General features: G+C 35.9%; 3 protein-coding genes across 4 annotated transcripts; 1 reads left to right on the top strand and 2 right to left on the bottom strand.

Moving 5' to 3' along the window:
- Positions 1–84: 84 nt before the first annotated feature.
- On the bottom strand, positions 85–12,706 carry LOC113492729 (UDP-glucose:glycoprotein glucosyltransferase). The gene is made up of 28 exons (XM_026870356.1): positions 12,253–12,706; positions 11,704–11,957; positions 10,895–11,074; positions 10,460–10,653; positions 10,180–10,384; positions 9,427–9,640; positions 8,883–9,103; positions 8,600–8,809; positions 8,271–8,450; positions 7,967–8,163; positions 7,700–7,815; positions 7,467–7,615; positions 7,064–7,249; positions 6,436–6,614; positions 6,254–6,351; positions 5,824–5,984; positions 5,463–5,602; positions 5,077–5,286; positions 4,614–4,838; positions 4,206–4,379; positions 3,810–3,987; positions 3,389–3,571; positions 2,860–2,963; positions 2,510–2,676; positions 1,975–2,096; positions 1,599–1,739; positions 1,294–1,339; positions 85–1,054 (listed from the first exon to the last, which is right to left on the bottom strand). The coding sequence occupies exons 1-28, from the start codon at positions 12,500–12,502 to the stop codon at positions 1,029–1,031; spliced, it is 4,710 nt and encodes a 1,569-aa protein (XP_026726157.1). The 5' UTR covers positions 12,503–12,706; the 3' UTR covers positions 85–1,028.
- Positions 12,707–13,162: 456 nt separating this feature from the next.
- On the top strand, positions 13,163–16,822 carry LOC113492732 (transport and Golgi organization protein 11). Its single transcript, XM_026870363.1, has 5 exons — positions 13,163–13,274; positions 13,586–13,672; positions 14,132–14,261; positions 15,770–16,040; positions 16,241–16,822. The coding sequence occupies exons 2-5, from the start codon at positions 13,601–13,603 to the stop codon at positions 16,446–16,448; spliced, it is 681 nt and encodes a 226-aa protein (XP_026726164.1). The 5' UTR covers positions 13,163–13,274; positions 13,586–13,600; the 3' UTR covers positions 16,449–16,822.
- Positions 16,823–16,900: 78 nt separating this feature from the next.
- On the bottom strand, positions 16,901–19,254 carry LOC113492731 (pantothenate kinase 4). 2 transcript variants are annotated; one of them, XM_026870360.1, is made up of 5 exons: positions 18,635–19,242; positions 18,262–18,467; positions 17,765–17,895; positions 17,387–17,675; positions 16,901–17,302 (listed from the first exon to the last, which is right to left on the bottom strand). In XM_026870360.1, the coding sequence occupies exons 1-5, from the start codon at positions 18,931–18,933 to the stop codon at positions 17,097–17,099; spliced, it is 1,131 nt and encodes a 376-aa protein (XP_026726161.1). In that variant the 5' UTR covers positions 18,934–19,242; the 3' UTR covers positions 16,901–17,096. The 2 variants fall into 2 exon arrangements, with proteins under 2 accessions (XP_026726161.1, XP_026726163.1); XM_026870362.1 differs by having other exon boundaries at positions 17,195–17,302; positions 17,391–17,675; positions 18,635–19,254.
- Positions 19,255–19,468: the final 214 nt, after the last annotated feature.

Below are 19,468 nucleotides of genomic sequence, written 5' to 3'. Positions count from 1 at the left end.
AAATCGAGAGCAGATAACAAATAAAAGAATCGTTGTTAGTACGAGAGTGGGTAACAAAAAGGTATGTTCAATAAAAACGCATTATTAATGTGACGTAATAGTAAGTGTTTATTTACATAACTATTGTATTTTAGCAATGCAAGAAATATCTAATAGTCACGCTCTGCAACTACTGAGCAATAGAAATAACAACAAATATATCAGAAATGTAACTACGTACAATAAAACTATATAGATCAATGTATTCAATTCACTAACATGTGAGATCTGGGGGCTTACTACCACCTCTCAGAAGTAATATTATAGTGGTTTAAAAAAAAGAGCCGCTCTACATATTGTAGCGGCGGCCATGTTTCCGAAACTGCAATAATAGAGGTGGCAATAGGACCCCTGACTGGATCAATAATAGTATTAACATAGACAGTAGTTTACAACTAAAACTAACATGAATTTGGAATTTGACTGGAAATAGAAAAATAAATTCTCGTAACTTAGGATTTAGGTACAACAAATACAAAACCCCTTCACTTAATAACTAAAAATCACATCATTTTTACTTATGATATAACTGGTGGTAATGTTGCTTTACTGATGCGGTGAAGTGAAATACATAAATATGCGACGTAACGATTTACAGAATAATGAATATGGCATCGTTAGTCAGGTCAGGAGGACTTGATCCAGTAGAATTTGGATTTGTTCAAAGTTAAGCATTATTTTAATACAACGCACAAAATTTATAGCAAGTTAGGAAATCAAAACAATTGGAAATCTATATAGGACTTATTTTTTGCATTTACTTACAAGAAATGTAATATAAGAAACTGGCGAAATTTCGATAGCTTTTACTTGAAATGCGGAATAGAATTCAAATATTGCGGTTACTGCTGAAATTCAATAGATCAGCTCTATAAAACGCTGAGCTATACGGATATAGTGAGCAATTCTCTACTTACACATTCACTCAGACTCAACTCATCACTCAACAAATTGGAATAGACTAATTATATTATTATTACTTTAGTTCATCATAACTCCGAGTGTTCATCGTGTTCTGTAACAAAACAAATATATGAGTAAAGTTTGTCTAAACGTAGTCGACATAAATGAAAGTGTAATCTTTTGTTAAATTATATATTAAGCATGCGATTGTAGATCTTAAAGAGCTAGTCACAGCTGCAACCAGTTGATTTGAGACCGGAATTGCTAAAATAGTTTCAACAATTAAAGGTTAATATTAAAATCTAGTAAATAATATTGAATAGAACTATTATAATCGAAGTGATAACTTACTTTGTTGGCTAACTGGAGTCTCTTCATGATCAGTACTCTCGATTTCCTGCAATTCAGAAGCGTTTTGTTTGAAAATCATCTCAGCTTCAACAATTTGTATAACAAAAACTATAATATTGTGAATGAACAAGAACGAAATCCGGATGTTCACTGATTTTTTAAGAATTCGGAATGAAGATTCCGGAAGGCCATAGGCAAAGGCTAGGGTCATGGTCAGAGTTAAGAATTCTACCAAGATATTCTGGGCATATACAAATAAGACGATAATCATAATACACCACTTGTCATCGACATGTCATATGTACCTGTTCGTGGTCGGCGGCCTGGTAGAGTCCGCGGCGCACGCGCGCCTGCAGCGCCTTCACCTCGTCGTCGTACTGGCTCCACTCCGGCACGATGCGCATCGCCGCCGACAGCTTCGCCTCTTTCGTCATCGGGTTGTTACACTGTTTTTATAATTATTTAGTGTAAATTTCTCGTCATGTTCTTTTATTTTTAATAAATGTCAAATGTAGTATACATTTTATATAGCTATTTAATAAACTTTGAAAGAGATCTACTTTTTTTGTAGGTACTGCAATATGTCAAAAAGCCGATTGCCCTCGAGAACTTATTTGCTAAGTTAAGCTTAGCTTAAGTTTTTTTTAAATATAAACAATTTTTTATACTAATTATACTAACCAAATCGATAGTCTTGGCGTATGCTTTAGAGTTATTGTCGCACCAGGTTTCACACCACAACCACTCCTGTGGCAGTGACTTGATGGCTACTTGATGAATCATGTTGTTTGGCAAGTCTTGATCTAAATACAAACAAATATATAAATATGTTAACAAACCTTAAAATGAGAGTGCATGGCTATTTACAAAAAAATACATAAACCTTTTTTCAGTGTATAATAGTCCTCACAAAATCTGTGAAAATCATATAGAGAATACTTTCAGTATTAACAGACGGTGCATGATACTATAAGATACAATGCTTTTAATAAAATAATTTAATAAGAATGAAGACTGAGGCTCTAAGTATCCTAGAATGAAGAATTCTAATAATGCATGTTAACACCGATATCTACGGATTTTCTTCTTAAATACTTTGTTCATCGATTTTAGTTGCTGACCATACCTACGACGTTCATTTTTTTCTCATGTCGTACGCTATAGAAAGCTGACTTCACATAATTACTCATTTGCTACATGGCATACATAGATTTACCTAAGTTAGAGAGACTGTTGGGGTCCTGGCTGAGCGCCTGGTACTGTCCTCGCAGGCGGTCTCCGGCGGCGATGCGGCGGAAACGCTTCAGGTCCACCACGTACAGCGCGCTGATGTGGTAGCTGCGGCCCTGCAGGTGGTTGCGCCAGTAGCCTTGCTTCCAGAACCTAAGATAATATGACATAAGAAATATAAAAAGAGCAAACTGTATATTATAATAAAATAATGACAAAAAAGTAAAAATAATCAAAAAGTTATGATTTGTTTTGATAACCACATCATTTTCTAACATCTGAAATTATAACTTTTTCATTTTTTCAAAGTTATTGTAAAGGTAAACTACAACTCACCTAAATCCTTCCATCTCTTTCCTGCTGTCACAGAAGGGCGTGTAACCGTAGGGGGCGCCACCAAGGTCTAAGTCCACTAGCTCTTTCAAGTCCGCCCGAACAATCTACAGAAAATAAATAATGATAAATTCTAATTCATTCATCAGCAACACATACATAGTTACCTGGTCCATTTCCTAAGAGGTTAAGAGTGCGGCTATCCAATCCCGGCACCACGTACTACAATGTTACTCGACAACGCATTTGGATTTGCCCACCAAGAAGAACTTACTGCTATTTGTTTTATACCATTAAAACATTTTAAATTCTAATATTTAGTGGTTTCTTAGGTTTACGCGAATGTTAGACATTGAAATGAAACGACTTTTACGGATTTTATCGCGGTTTAATTTTTGGTTTTAGTTCCCGACGTCTCGACACCTTTGCAGGTATCGAGACGTCGTTTCATTCTAATATTTAGCCCGCATGCAGTCTAAGATGCAAAATTTACCCATTATCATTAAAAGAGACCGATTACGAGTCTACATACCTGATCGGCATCAACGAAAATGATTTTCTTGACATGCAGCGGGAATAACACGTCGAGGAACAGGATTTTGTATCCCCAGATGGTGCGCTGGCGGTCGCGCTGCTTCTGCAGCCAGCGCGGCCACTGGTACTGCACCAGCTCGTACTCGAAGCCATACTCTTGAGCCATGTACGGTAATATGTCCTAAACAATAGAGGTCTTATCTTATGCATATTTTCTCGTATTTATATGATATCTTGATAAAAAGATGACGGTTATTTAATAGCAGGTATTTTAGGAACATGAGTATTTATTTAAAGAATATAATTATCGTGTCCCTTTTATATGTGTATTGACAATTAACATATTTATTGAACTAATTAAATTTTATCTAAACGGATGTTCCATACATGCTCATTATGTCAATTTGAACAATACTTACTTTAAGTGAAGGACTGAGATAGTTCTTTAGGAACCAGAACTTGACGGGAGACTTGGTGTTCTTGAGCACGGACAGCATCATGATACGTAGGAACCTCTCGTACAAGTGTCCCGACGCGACTGAGAACACGTTGATAGTCTCGTCTTGTGCCTCCTGCTCGTCGCCGCCGCCAAACGAACTGTGGGGTAACATATGGCCTTAGATCCCAACCAAAGAAACCTTCGATTTGGATTATTATTTTCGAATTAGCTCCAAAATGTTGTAAAAAAATGACTGCGTAATATAATCAAGATTCCGTAGTATATTTCACACGTGACCATCGCTGAATAACTTAAATATAATTGAAAACCCTTACTATAAAGTCTATGCAGACATTTAAAAATAAGCCTTATTTACCTTGCAATAGAGTTCCAAATGCCTCCGGAGTTCTTATCGTCGTTTTCCACGAGCAGGTCGAGGTGTTGCTTGTCGGGCTTCTTGCTGACCCGCAGCTTGATCACGTGACTTCGGAACGAACTCATCAACACTTGGATATCCTGGCTGCCTGCCGGCGTGTCGGTGTTCTCGTGACTGTCAAATGTAATTAATAAGCAATCTTTTTTGGGCAATATATATCCTTTAAAAAAAACTTTTAAATAGTTATTAGTTTAGTGTTGGATGAGTAGCATATAATATCTAATAAAGCCTTTTTTTTCGATGGTCATTTTAACCAAATGGAACCGAGAGCGACCAATTGACTTTTGCTGTCTCCAGCGTAGATAATAAACCACATAGGCAAGTGAGACAAAGCAATAAACTTCATACCCAACAATTTCGTAGATGTCTTCGGAGCGTCCTGGTCGCAGGCGCAGCAGCCAGGCGCCAGGGTTGGCTTTGAGCTGGAAGTAGCCGAGGTTGGCCATCACGATGGTGTCCATACGCTCGGGCTTATCACGGGTGCCCAGCACCAGCTGTAGACCGCGCGGCGGCGTGCCCAGCGTCGGGTCCCACGCGTGGCCCTCCAGCAACAAGTATTCTAACTCGAACTCACTGTTTAAAATATAATCATTATAAATTCATCAAGCCTCCAACCATGTGTTTAAAACTGGACTTTCATCGCTACAAACAATTCTGCTTTGCTTATTTAACGTTATCACAGAAATTTGCAAGTAAAGAGAAGGGTTAAGAATTCCGGTAGTTTTAATAAGCAGGAGTGCATGTACTAGATCAAAGGTAGAGAATTATCAAAACGAAAGAACAAAAATAAATAAAAATACAATTTGGTTACCTATGCACGAGTGTGTCGACATCAGCAAGACGTATGTTGTCGAGATCGTAGACGGACTTGACGCACTCGACGAGCCAGTTGGGCGGCGTGCGCAGTTCCAGCGACAGTAGCGGCGCGTGCGGCAGGCGGGCGAAGCGCGCGAGCGCCCCGCCCGTCAGGGCGCCCGCGCTCGTGAACTGCAGCTCGGGTTCCAACACGTAGCGGTAGAAACTAACACGAAACAATTAAATTTTACGTATACCTTACAACGAAAGTTAAGAGAATTAATTAATTCTGAGAGTGGTAAGAATGTAGTTATATTATATAGATATACACCAGAAATAATGCATTATTTTTACAAAGAAAAATTAATACCTATCGTTGCTTTTTCTAGTACAAGTTCTTACCTTTTGAGAGGCATATCAGAGTTCTTGTCCTGCGGGTTGACGAACAGCTTGATCCGGCAGTTGACAACATGTCGTAAAACTAGCAACAATGGTGCGAGACGCTGCGCCGCCGTCGACGCGGGGTCCAAAACAGCTATAATCTGTCAATTATAACAAAAACATGTATTTTTACCAAAGCACCTCTTCTATTAAGTTAAAAAGTATTTAATCACTTATGCCTATCAAGCTTTCCAAACATGTATAAGAATATGGCAGCTAAGAATCAAAGTATTGAAAGATCGCTTCGCTGATTTCTTGTTTTCGTGTGCTAATTATTTTAGTATAAATGCATATTGGTAAGTATAGTGTCCGTAGTACGCACCTCGATGGCGGCCTCGTTGTCCCTGAGCGGCGGCAGGTCCACGAGCGAGTGCTGCGTGCGCAGTCCGGGCGGCAGCTGCGTGCGTACGCGCGGGCTGCGCGCCGCCACTACTGTCACCACCTTCAGACGCTCCTCCGTACTCAGCTGCTTGCTCTCGTACTCTACAATAACGCACACATTTTGAGCTCTGGCAAGTTGTTATGCGCCGCACGGTAAAGCATTTATTTTTGAAGATCTATCATATTTATACCATGTCACACATTCGTTTTCCGTGAAGTGAGTGGAGTTTTAGCCTTGGAAACTCCACTGGAGAACATAATGATTAACTTTATAAGCTGGTACGTTAAGCCGGGGTCATCAAGTATAATCGGGATTATCGTATATGGTTATTGCAAGCACTGCAGATATTAGTAATTACCAAAACTCTTACCATCGTCGTCATCTTCGAAAATTGAATTCGAATCTTTCGATTTCTTCTTACTATCCAATACTTCAGAAAGTTTGTCAGCGTACATCTGGTTGCTGTACCTAAAGAAGAATTTTTAATGCTAATTAAACTTGGTGTAAATAAATATATTATATGGTATGTTAACATGAAGTAAGTAAGCTTGCCTCTCAAGTAGCGCGAGGTCGTCGAGTGTGAACCGCTCGTGGCTGTGCAGCGGGCCGATGAGCCGCGCGTTGTGCACGAGCGCGCGCGCGCCGCCGCGGAGCTTGAAGCTGCGCGCGCACAACACGCGCGACGCCTTCAGCACCCACTCGTACTTGTTCAGCGCAGGGACCAGGGCCGGCTACACGAAACACATAGAACATATTAGAGACTAGAGTATAGAGACTGAATACATTTTGTGTTACAATAGAATTTTCTAGCTCTCCTACATAAGGATCGACGACTACTTTTGCCAGTAGTAATTTTTAGCGATAAAGTAATTTTTAGGGTTCCTTACCCTAAACTTCGAAACAGAATCCTGTTACAGACGCACCTCTACCTGTTCGTCCGCCTGTCACTAGACTGTATCTCTTCTAGTTATTTTTATTACCGCTAACAATCTAGTGGAATAGGCTATAAACTACAAAGTTGTATTTTTTTTGCATTTTTGTAGTTGTTAATTAGTTAATGATAAACTGATTTTTGACTGACTGATCAATTGTATTCCTTAAGCAAACTGCAGGGGTCAGACCTCTTTGCAAAACCTACCTAAACCTATGAAGAAGTTAATATAATAGTAAGTCAACTAACCAATATATCACAGTTTTCTTTCTCGTGGCATCCCTCGTCTTCAAGGAGTTTGGTCATGTAGGCGGTAGCTTCCGAAGGTGACAGCGTGATAAGAGCTGCTAGCGCCACCTTGTTAAGCGACTGATCTGATTTGGCCGCGCCATCTATGTTAGGAATGAAGGCTACTCGGACACCGCGGGATTCTTTCTGTTAAATGTAAAAAGATATGAGTTTTCTTCACATCTCAAGATATGATTATAGAGTAATTATAGATTTAAGGTAGTCAATATAAAACATCAATTAATTAAAAAATCATAATGCAATAGAAATCTGATTTCAATATATCATGTTCTGAATACTGGTTGACGTAAAGTTATCTATTTAGTTTTTAATAACGTATTAGTAAGGCAGATAACATAATTACCATAAACGTCAAAGCGTTTTTCAGCAGTTCCCTAGACTCTGCATTGTTGAGATCTCCAGCTACCCAGATAGTTTGAGTGATCTTCTCTGTCTTACCAGACTTGGCGAAGTACTTGAGCAAAGGTAAAGCAGTTGCCAGTGCGTCACGACCTATAAAGATATGTTTTTAATTAGAAAGCAAAGGAGACAATAAGCCAGGAGGGTGAAAATTTCAGTATTTAATTGTTAACTTACCAGTCAAGTGCAATAGCCGGTGTATTTTGTCTTCAGCGAATAATTCGTGGGAAGATGGAACTCCTGATAAGTCCAGGTATTGGGAGGGTTCCGAGGCCAAAATACGCTGGTTCAGTCTGTTAAACAATAAAGTATTCCATAAAAATAAACTATAAGATTTTTGTACTTATCAAGGTTAGTAGTCAACTCTTTATTATACTATTTTTTGGGCAAGAAGTTGCATTGTACAGCTTTCTTTCTGCATATTAGTTCAATCATTTTTTCTACCTGGGCATAATGTGTGACTGCTTCATAAGATAGTTGAGAGCATCGTCAGTGTCGGCCAGTTCGCCGCGGAAGACCGCGCGCTGCAGTCGGCCCGTGTGTCGCGACAGAGCGGTCACCAGAGCTTCCTCTAAAAGCTCCACCGATGACGTCACCGGTGACTGACCTTCTTCAACGAGTGGCACGCCGTTTATCAATACCTGGAGGAATTCATTTCATTCTGAATAACGTACAAAGAAAATTACGTCTGTAACAGTTTTGTGGATTCCAAGGCTGCCTGAATAAAAAGAATCAATTCGTAACTTACCTGTGGGTACTTACTACTGCCAATCTTGGTAACAAATTCTTCAGACAATTGTCTTCCGAAATTGTATTCCGAGTCTTCAGAGATGATCTCGTCGATATCAGCATTAGAACTTGTGTATTTATTCAATTGTTTCTTTACAAACTCCAAGTCTAGCTTTTCGTCTTTCGTCGGGTGTAGTAACTAAAACAATAAAATAAATATTTTGATGAAAGTACGGGAATATAAAAAGTCGAGTTGTTGCGCTATTTATTTTACTAACCTTGCAGCAACTTTTACATTTTTGTTGTTTAATAAATTGTTTTATTTTTTAATGTTTGCGTGTTACATACCTGTGTGAGGAAGTAATAGGCTTCCTTATTAGAGTTCTTCTCCTGTGCGACATAATTGAAGGCAGAACGGACGGCGGCTTCCAACGCCGGGTTCTCAGTGTTCGGAGCTAGCACTAAACCGACGCGCACCGGCGTCGCGTGCTTCAACAACGTCTCGCCCAGCTTCAGAGGAGGCCCAGATGCGGTCGAAGTTGGGTCTACCACGATTATCTATGCATGTAAAAACATTTATATTTTTTTTCATTAATTCGTTTAAAACACCACATTTAGTAAAGTGACTTACATAATTGTATATGTTTCTCCTTAAATTCCTCAGCATGCCCGGGTATGTAGGCCTGAGTAGTTCCATGTAGGATGACGGCCAGCGGCGGTAGCGCTCGTCGCTTTCCAGGTCGTTGAGCCACGTGATGGCTGTGTCGCGGATGTCCAGCCCGTACTCCTCCCATGAGTAGGACTCACCCAGCTCCAGTGACAGCAGAGTGTTGATTAACTTTTTAGACAACCCTATGAAGAAGATTTAATTGATGCTCATATCATCGTATAGGAAAGAAATATCTATATTTACCACTTTAAATTTCTTAATTGTGACATTTCACTGAAGTTAGCAAAACAATCATCAAAACATCCATAAAATGATTTAAGTATGTACTAAACGTAACATTGAATGCCATTCTCTAAAGTCGATGTTTTTTACGTGTTTTATTTTACGATGCTGAAACTCTGATAGTAACAATGTTTTAATACATTTAAATTTCACTACTTTCCGCATTTATTGATTAACCATAACGGGAAAATCATATGTATGAAGTGGATGTAACGAAACTTACCAAGTGCATGCAAAGTATTCATAGGACCAATGTCTTCTTTGAGTGCTGTGAGAAGTGCCATCACATCGACTTCTTCGGCGTCATACTGAGCTCCAGACACAAGTAATAGTGGTTCCGCGGGACGAAGCCCCAGTGACGACGCCCATATATCTTGATTATATAAAACCTCGTCGCGGAATGATTGAGGAACATTTACGTGGATAAGTGACTTGGTCTAAAATAAAAAAAAACATATAGGTTAACAATCACGTCATAGTATAATATGTGATTGTGTTTCATTAGACAATTAACGAGTAAAGACCAGATCCATAGACATCAAATTACATAATCTACAAAAATATGTAGAAAAAAAGGTGAAAAGTGTCAAGATAACATACATATTTCAAATGCTTTATCCCACAACCCCCGAAAGGAAGGAAGACAACCAATTAATTGACCCCCATTGTGAAATAATGGTTACAGGATGCTAGATTTGACTGCCAATCATTACACGCACGCGGTATCCGTATTTACGGCATGCAATAAAAAAAAGGAACTTTTCATATTTATATTGTTTGTTGCATACACAAAAATACTGTTTTTATGAAGCTGTTCATACTACTTGATACCGCGTCAGCTGTTAGATATAATATTGCAATATACATATGGTTCCATATGACTTCAGTTCAATCTTAATTAACTCTCATACATTATTTTTTAAGCTAATAAAGGCATAATAATCATTATCCATAGGATCCATTTCATTTAAATTACCTGCATGGGGAAATTTTGGGCGATAGACATAAGCACTTTCAAGGCCTCGTCGCCTCCGGCGTCGTTGGCGTCAACTACAGCCACTGCGGCTTGCATGCTCAGAGCTTGCATCTGCCACACCTTCAGGGCTGCGATCTCTTCGTTTGATTCAGATAAATGACGGCGGAAACGTTCCAGTGGTGAACGAAGACCAGGAAATAGATTTCTAAACAAAAAAACACCATTTAATTTATCACAACAAGATTATTAAAGGCAATGATTTCTTTAAAAAAAAACTTACTTAAGTCTGCCAAAGTTGAATCCATCGATTTGGTTCTGTGGGTCGTTCTCATCTTCTTCTTCCGAAGGCGCGCTTGACGACTCTCCGTCTTCCGATTCCTTCGGCGTTGAGTCATCCTGACTCTTGTACTCTGTGCTCTTCAGTTGTAACTCAACTCCATAGCCAGATAAACGTAACTTGGCCTTTCCTCGAGGCTGTTGACAATCACACACAATAACATGTCAGAAAAATTAATTTTATACTGTATAATGAAGACAAAGCTATTGACAAACATTTTATATTATAAAATCTCAGAATCTAGTCTAGAATACAAAAGCATACAGTAAAGCTTGCTTAATACTCTTATATGAAGCCTGATCTTTATTGTACAAATTACACATTATAAATATAGGCAGAAAAATAATACAAAATCAATATATTTGATGCTCCACTCACCTTAACATTCCACCTCACAACATAGTTGATTGCACCATTATCAGCATAAGTAGACAGGATCTTGTGCTTTGCTGTGAAGTCTTTCATTCCAAGCTCCCCATATAAAATAGCTGTAAGGCTCTTGTTATCACTGCTGGGGTATGAGTGGTCCAACAAATATGTCTCTTGCTTATGCTCTTCCTAAAAATATAAATGACAGTATGAAATTCAAATTCTAATTGAATTTGTCATAACATTTTGGGTTTAATCACTGTTTGTGAGTTAATGCTAGGTAAAAGCATTCTTCATTTACTTAAAGTGCTTTACATAACTTTTGTGCTTTTTTTACATTTCAGCTGTTTCATTATGATTGAATACACTAAATTTGTCTCATATTTCTGATTGTACATTATTTTATGGGGTAGAAAACTAGTTTTATGTCATTATTAATTCAAAAATAAAACTTTAACAAATACCAAACATTTCCTGCAATTATAAATATACTATAATAGATAATTAGAAAAGATTTCAAGGCTGATTTCTATCAGTGGTACGATGATTCATGATTGGGCAGTTTGTTTTAGTAACACTTGTTTAAAGTCTCTTTACAAATAGGAGTGTTTGGGAAACCATATTTTAGAAAATTAATTTAATAAGGCCTAATTTATTGGACCTTGAACAGTCAAAATATTATGATTTAATCTTGAAAGAAGCCATACTAGGCCATCAATCGGAAGCTATAAAATTACTCATAGATGCCATAATTTTTAACAGCTTAACCTTAAAAAAATACTGTTGGTAAAAAAACTATCATGATGACGGATACTTGCCACATCATACTGTTTATATGCTTTAAGAGTGTCTCTTAATGCATCATTATCACAGATTTTTCTTGATGCTATTGACACAAACGCATCACATTGGACCTCTTTTGCTCCACTTTGAGATGCAATTTGATCAAACATTCTGACGGTAGGAGAGTTCAGATGCATTGAGAGAGCAAGTTTGGCCATACGGAGCTGAGCAGGTGCCAATAAGGTACTTGCAACACCAATACAGGCATCATATACTTCCTTGTCAGTCTCTGAAATTATTAGGTAATTTAAAACAAGTTACAGTAGACGTCTAGTAGTTTTAAAAATGTATATTGAAACTTCTGCAACATCTTTTTTTTGAGATTATTTACATGATTTCCTTGGACCTCAAATAGTAAGAAAACAAACTTTTCACAAAGTAAGAAACCGTATTAATAAAAACAAAAAGGCTTATGATTTAGAATAGTTTTATCAGTGCTCTGTATGACAAATCACACACTGATGAAGGAATTGACACTGAAAATGGGAATCTCACTTTTAAGAAAAATAGTTACATTGACTTACCTAAAGTATCCAGACTAGATTTCAGTGAGTTAATTCCATCAAAGAAGGACCAGAATAAATCGGTACTTTCGCCTGCCAGATATTCAGCAAGCTCTAACACTATAGGTGTAGCTTCCCATTTTGCACTAACGAACGAAGTCACGGACTTCGACTTCTTCTCATATGGTTTTGAAGTCTCATCACTCGAAACCAAACCAACAAAGACGTATGCTACTAAAAATAAGGAAAACCTAAAGCCGGTGGCTTTCATCGTGTACGAGTATCCGCTCCCCTGCTCTTTGAAAAAGGATTTGTTTAATTATCTACAGGACAATTACTAAAGAAATTAAATGTGGTCATGCTTTTCAAGTTAATATTTTGTGAATTCAAACGAAAACTTTACAGATTTCGGACAGTAAAACTCATCCTCCAGACGAGACAACACAACCACCAATGACAGTTGAACACGGCGTATTTGACAGCGCTTCCCGTTTACATTTCAACAAACTTAACTTGCTTATCTATAATTGGTCAATTACTTTTCCGTCAACTTTAACCACCAATAACAAACCTAGCTTAGGTTCTCGATGTTTCATCTTTCAAGCCTTTCGACAATGGTACAAAATGAATATCTAACCCAATACATAATCAAATATATATTTACGAAAGTAATTAAAAAGTAGTAATTACATGTGTAAATTTATTCCAGAAATTATTAATTTGACATTGCACCCATGCAAATAAGAAATAATTCCGTCATTTCTTCAAAAATAAATTTTGAGGTCTATAATTTGTACCCATTATCCAAAATAAATCAACAGCTTGCATAGATTTAGCTAAAAGCAAAGCTTTGTACACTTTTTGCTTTTATTAACGTTTGGTTTGCATTCATTATGTACGGAAGTATTTATTATCTGCCTGCGTACTGACCTACTGTCAAAGTAGTTGTCAATCACGACTGCCCGTGTAATAAATTCAATTGTCTTAATATTTTTCTTTTCTTATACCCAGATGGAATAAACTGTTGATAAAACATTAAAACAGTAAGTAATATAGTAATTTCGTTATTGATCACAACCCACTATAAGAAACTTACATCTAGCTTTATAAATACAGCCGTGAAGATATAGGTGGTGATTAGACGGAATCTTGAGATAATGAAAAAGTTTATTAGATTTTTAAGTGTAGGAATATTTTATTTAGAAAAGAAATCAAATTAATTAGTGTGTTTATGTAAAAATCCATTAAAATGTATTGTATAACCAAGGTGTATTCAGTACCATATATATTCAGATATTGAGTAGTGATTTCCCTGTAAGTATTACGTTTATAATGTATTTTCTTTTTCCATCAGGATTAAACCGCCACAATGCAGTACACGTCCGATGAAGCTTATGCTCGGCTTATTAGCCACCACATGACTGTGCCACAAAGGATCAAGGTATTTTTTATTCAATTGAAATGAGTACTATGCTTTGTTATTTTATAGTTTAAAAAAAGGTTTTGTTGATACAACAAAGACTTGCAACAGTACAATTGTTTTTTTGTTTCATAAAAACTTGTAGTAATTTAACTATTAGTTTCCAAAAAAATCAGACTATAAGCCATAAAGTATCATTAAGTTTTAAAACTTAACTATGTTAACAATGAAAATTAAGTGAAAAGAATGAATCGAAAAAAGACTGAATGTAAAATAGAATACCTTAAATAAATTGATCATTATCTAACTTTTGTATGCGTAGGTTAACAAAATCTTATTATTTATTCAACCTCATTATAATTAATTACCTTATAAATTATTATTCTACAGCTATTGAAAAAATCGGCTGAAACAACTTTATATTTAATTTCGCTATTACTCATAACTAAACTCATATGCCATGTCTTTTCACGTGTTCAGGCTACTGGTGACATAGTGGATGAGGAAAGTTCGCCTAATGGTTTGGTGACTGGCTGGGACTATGCTAATGAAAAGTTTGACATGAAAGTACCTGAGAGAATACTGGTTGTTGGACAAGACCAACATGTTGGTGAGTTTCAAAATATTTTCTAATATGCTATCAACCCTTGATGAGCACTTTAGGATGTTAATTTTCATAGCTCTGAAATGCTATTGATTTGCCTGTGAACTAGCAAGAACCTCCTTGTCTAACCATTATGGTTAAGACAGATTACATGTATTGTATGATATATTATGTAATTTTTGCATCTTATTCCAGTCCTGATATTTAGTTTGGTTGGTTCATACAACAGACAATTAATATAGGTTTCAATGTAAGTCTTAGTTTTGTAAGAAAATAATGATTGACTAGTTAGCCATTGCCTTAGGATAAGGATGCTAAAATATACGCTTTGATCAGGATAATCACTTTTATTTTTCTGGGTAGATATTCTAAAACTGATCATTATTGAAAAATCTATAAAATCACCTTATTACCAGTACTAATATGGTTTGGCCAGAATAATTTTGTATCTTTGAAGCTACAGTTTTGCTGTGTGGGTGTAGGAAATAAATCAAATGATTTCAAACATGTGAATTATACACTATTTTATGATTTAATTATGCTTTAATCATAATTAGATTGATAAGAGAAATCCAACAATCTACTTGACTTGCAGTTATTTCAGAGCTGTCTGCTTTATTTTTGCCTCTTTGATGTTTAATGCTATTTATGGTTTTCTTTTATAAAATTTCTAAAACTTATTGTTAGTTATACACATCCTTCTTTAAAAAAAAAGTCTGCAGCAGAATGAACAAGAGTATCTTTCTTGAGAAATATAGACCATCCAGTTTATCAAAGATAATATTTATATTCATAATTCTATTAGCATTTATCCTATTATTTTGTTTCAATGAACTGTGAATAGCTTATAGGTGTAAACGAACTATATCTAATCTGAAAATCATATCCTCATATTGTTTTTGAGTAATCCGTAGGTATAAATGGCAATTTAATATTTATGTGACTATTGTAGTAACCTTTAGTAGTTCATAACACATCTTATTTCAGGTCTCAGACATTTTAACATTGGAAAACACAACTACATCTTTCTTGTGTCCATGGCAAAACTGATCAAGCATATTTAATTTTATACACTAATTTTACAATTTAAATTAAAAAATATATATGTAAATTAGCTGCCAAAAATTTTTCACCTCATCTTTTCTAAATTTGTTTACTTTCATGCATCAGAAAATGGTAACCTACAGTACAATTCAGCACTAAGTGAGTGGCTTTGCCATAGACGTTTCCTCAATTAGTAGTAGATCAAAAAGGTAAACAATCTGAAAGTGTATTTTTGTCTTAAAATTCAGTTTTAAAATAAAACACGACTAAAAACAAATGTATAAGAGTATACCTCGAGATATATTTTACTATCACCTAGTAAAATATATCTCTGAAATAAATCAGTAATTTATTGAATACTAGATTGTTTCCCTTTTTTAATTCATTTGAACAAATTTAGAATAGTGATAATTTGTCTCCATGTCTGCCATAAGTTTTTCAAACAATAATCTAATTAAATATTTTTCTAGGTACCAAAGCAACTCCTCGAGAAATTCAGTTGGACAATGCTGTGCTGCCAACTGACCCTGGCATGATACGTGTCAGCACGCCACCGCGTGTAATTACTCTCGACCAGCACTATTTTCCGTCGGCAGATGATTTCCCACAGGGAATGCCAACTAACTCTCCGCCGAGAAATTCGAGGCCTTTTCGATCTCAAGGCGATGGAGCACGCTCAACCACTCCTCGCCCTGATAACTTCAATGAATCAACTATGACTGAATCGCGTTTGGTGTTGAGGTATGTCATAATTTATTTTTTGTAAAGAGCACATTTGAATGTTTCTCTCTTACACTTATTTATAATCTTTATTGTTTCTTTCAAACCTGTGTGTAAGCCAGGGTGGCTTCACCAAGTTTTAAAATTACTAGCTCAACAGTAAATACATTTTAAACGTGTTTGTTAAACAAGAATAAAAACATAAACAAAACTATTTTCAGAGATCCGACCCCGCCAATGGGCAGTGGAGAAGGATTGTCTACTTCAGAAGAGTTGGTGCATCTACGACGTCAGATTGTCAAATTGAATAGACGTGTGATGTCAATAGAGGCTGAGCAACTGCAGCGGCAGCAAAAAGAGAAGATTGCATATGCATTTGGAATCGCCTACTTGTTGTTCAAAGTCATCGCTTGGCTGAATAGATCCTAATCAACAGGAACAGTGTCGTTAAAATGTAAGATGAAGTACTCCCCATGTATTGTTGACATTATGAAATTTGAATCACTGGATTGTCCGTTACTTAAGGGGCATTATTATGTAGAAATGTCACTTTCTGATCGTAGTAAAAGTGGAAGTGTTATAGTTCATCAAAGATTATTATTTCTTAGCATTTAGGTAACACTTTTTTTATATAATATGTTGTACATTTCTGCGACTTGTACAGTGAATTCTCACATGATATTATTAACTCTCTTGCATTTCATCTTCTTTTAATGAATTGTTGAGAAGTTATTTGACCCTACCTTTAGTATATAGTTGTATGAACTGGGTCATTTTTTATTTGAATAAACGATACAAGTTCAGATCTTTTTAGTTTGAAATCTCTAATATTCCTCAAATGATAAACATGAAAGCCTATATGATGGAAATAAAATTCGAAGTTCAGGATAACACTCAATATATTCCGAAAATTACTATAAGAACATCAACACAGGACTGAGCATTCGAAAATATGAATGCGCAATTACGAAGATATTACTACATAGAAATGGTGTCAAAAGATCAATGGCTTACAAATCCTAAATGAATACTGGGGACAGTCACATAATGTAGTTATAAACTTGACTCATTTAAATATTATGTTTTAGTTTCTTTTTCTTCATAAATAAAGATTACAGAAAAGAGTGGGCCTCCAAGTCTCTGTGCTAACCATGAATTCTTGACTACTGCTATTTTTAATGAATCTACAGCAAGGCGAGCATTTAGGTTTGTATGTAAAGCTCTTCCCATTCCTTCTAAAATGATTAAGTCCACTCCACGGACTTTCATTTCAGTGCATAAACCTGTAAAGAGATAAGACAAATGTAAATGTAACTGAATCTTATTCCTAGAGCATAAAATTGTATGTGTGTGAAGTCTAGTCTTACCTACACTTATAGTTCTAAGGTCCAAGCATGGACCTCTTTGTCCACTTGATCTTACTACTAAGTCTCCTGTAGAGAGTGCTGCTGAGATAACAGGGCAAATGTGTGCAGAGTGCTGTAAGATCTCTTCTAGTTCAACATTGGTAACATCATTTAGAGCAGGCCACTCATTGGCACATAATATGACTGCTGTACCTCTCAGTAATAATGCTCTCACAAATGGCAAAATACCAAGAACTACATCAACACCACTATTGTCAACAAATACTGCAGCACAATGGTGAACAGTTTTCTGTAACAAACAGGTATTTTAAACAAAGGTTTTATAATTTTTATTGTGACTAAGGTATGACATCATTTAAATTAGGAGTAGAGACTTACCTCCAGTTTATCAAGCCATTTATCTAAACCATCACACAGCCATGGCCTTTTCTGAATTTTTTCTAGTGCTTCATATAATCCACTATCCAGCATACTGGTTACGGCTTGAGCTCCCCAATCAAACATGTTGCCTAAAGGAATAAACTTAATGAATTAATTAAGATGCCAGTCCTTGCCAGCTTTATGCATTTATGTATGTATTTTCTGATAAGTACTAGTTTATGTATAATCATACATGATGAAGTTCATTCATATTTGGCTGACAACATGTCTGCTATTTACTATAATATTAACATAAAATAACTCACTACCTAAATACACAACACACAATGACAACGACTGCTTAGTGCCAAAATAATGTTTGGGTAGTATTTTGGCACTAATTCTACCTCGGCACAACAAATGTGAGATCATAATGGCAATGCTGAATTACTTGTCTTATGGTAATTTATGTTAGTTTTCCCTGTGACACTAAAGATAAAAGAAAACATTTTTACCAGCTAACACTCCTTTACAGAGCTCTATCCACCTCTGTCTATCGTCAGGGAGTGCATCAATCTCAGCCAATCTGGACCCCAAGGTTGCCAAAGCACTTTCATTTTCAAATTTCTTTTGTTGCTTCCATAAATCAAAAAAACCTTGAGAACGGAGGCATGTTTCATTGATATCAAGAAGTACTCTTATGGTCAACTGTCCATGAGCACTAAAAAATTAAGAGAATATAAATGTTATTTTAGTTTTTGGTACATATTTGATGTGAAAAAATGTTTCTTTTATAATAATAATTGCTGATTGTTTAATTTAATTAGAGCAAAATACTAAAAAAATCTTTAAATTAATTAAACAATTTATCAAATTAGCGGTACTTACACAGGGTTAATGCGGAGTTCTTTCAAAGCTTCTATATAACAAGTTTTAAATTTTAGGGCGCGTATTTCTACTGTAGGGTCTTCGTTATTCGACAACGCAAAGTTAACATATTTTTCAGTCAGTTTTTCGCAAGTATTAAGCCAATATTCTCTTGCTTCTTCATCAACTACCAAGTCCAAAGTATCAGGATTATATTTATCTGGCTCGAGAAGTATGTGTGTAAGGCCAAAATGATCCATTCTGCTGCGACCAAAAAACGACAACCAACGATACGTAAAACAACAATGTAAGAATTTCATTTGCTATAGTCTTATTAGCCCATTGTATTGTTTTATCATTATGCAAATACGAATCCCTAACAATTATCTTATCAAAAACTATTTATTCTTGCGAACGAAGACATAAACTTGAATCACAGATTAGATATCAAAAATATTGTTGTAAATACAATACAATAATACAATTGATGACATTCCCCCTCTCCCTTCCCGGTTTTTGTGCCAAATATTTTTCAAAGTGCAATTTTTTTACAAATGTATGAACTTTAGCATGTAAAAGGTGAATACTTTTTATTTTTCTGTATGGTATTTTCAAAATATAGTAATGAGGATCTGAGCAGATGTCCGTCTCGACTACCTACATATCCGTGTGTCATTAGACGAATCAGATAATTTACATAAACAGGGTCGGTCAAACTCTTCGGGCTGAATTAATTTTATTTAATGTTTATTTAAAGGCAATCAATAAACAATTTAAACATACAAATTAATATTTTATGTTTAAAAAAAATGACACATCGATTTAGGGGAAATTAGTCGATTAGTAAAATTACAT

The sequence above is a fragment of the Trichoplusia ni genome, chromosome 4 (genome assembly GCF_003590095.1).
Source record: "Trichoplusia ni isolate ovarian cell line Hi5 chromosome 4, tn1, whole genome shotgun sequence".
Taxonomy (NCBI): Eukaryota; Metazoa; Arthropoda; class Insecta; order Lepidoptera; family Noctuidae; genus Trichoplusia; species Trichoplusia ni.
The sequence above is the reverse complement of the archived record's forward strand: the minus strand, read 5'-3'. Positions and strand labels throughout refer to the sequence as shown.

What these genes read in the sequence shown, in the direction of transcription:
- LOC113492729 (XM_026870356.1), bottom strand. Translation starts at nt 12,502, where the DNA reads ATGAAAGCCACCGGCTTTAGGTTTTCCTTATTTTTAGTAGCATACGTC. An exon ending in GACCTCGCGCTACTTGAGAG is followed by an intron (nt 6,352 to 6,435) that starts GCAAGCTTACTT and finishes ATTCTTCTTTAG; the next exon opens with GTACAGCAACCAGATGTACG. An exon ending in TTTTCGTTGATGCCGATCAG is followed by an intron (nt 2,964 to 3,388) that starts GTATGTAGACTC and finishes TATTTTCTGTAG; the next exon opens with ATTGTTCGGGCGGACTTGAA.
- LOC113492732 (XM_026870363.1), top strand. Translation starts at nt 13,601, where the DNA reads ATGCAGTACACGTCCGATGAAGCTTATGCTCGGCTTATTAGCCACCAC. An exon ending in CTGTGCCACAAAGGATCAAG is followed by an intron (nt 13,673 to 14,131) that starts GTATTTTTTATT and finishes TCACGTGTTCAG; the next exon opens with GCTACTGGTGACATAGTGGA. An exon ending in GAATCGCGTTTGGTGTTGAG is followed by an intron (nt 16,041 to 16,240) that starts GTATGTCATAAT and finishes AACTATTTTCAG; the next exon opens with AGATCCGACCCCGCCAATGG.
- LOC113492731 (XM_026870360.1), bottom strand. Translation starts at nt 18,933, where the DNA reads ATGAAATTCTTACATTGTTGTTTTACGTATCGTTGGTTGTCGTTTTTT. An exon ending in AATGGCTTGATAAACTGGAG is followed by an intron (nt 17,676 to 17,764) that starts GTAAGTCTCTAC and finishes TGTTTGTTACAG; the next exon opens with AAAACTGTTCACCATTGTGC. An exon ending in CCTTAGAACTATAAGTGTAG is followed by an intron (nt 17,303 to 17,386) that starts GTAAGACTAGAC and finishes ATCTCTTTACAG; the next exon opens with GTTTATGCACTGAAATGAAA.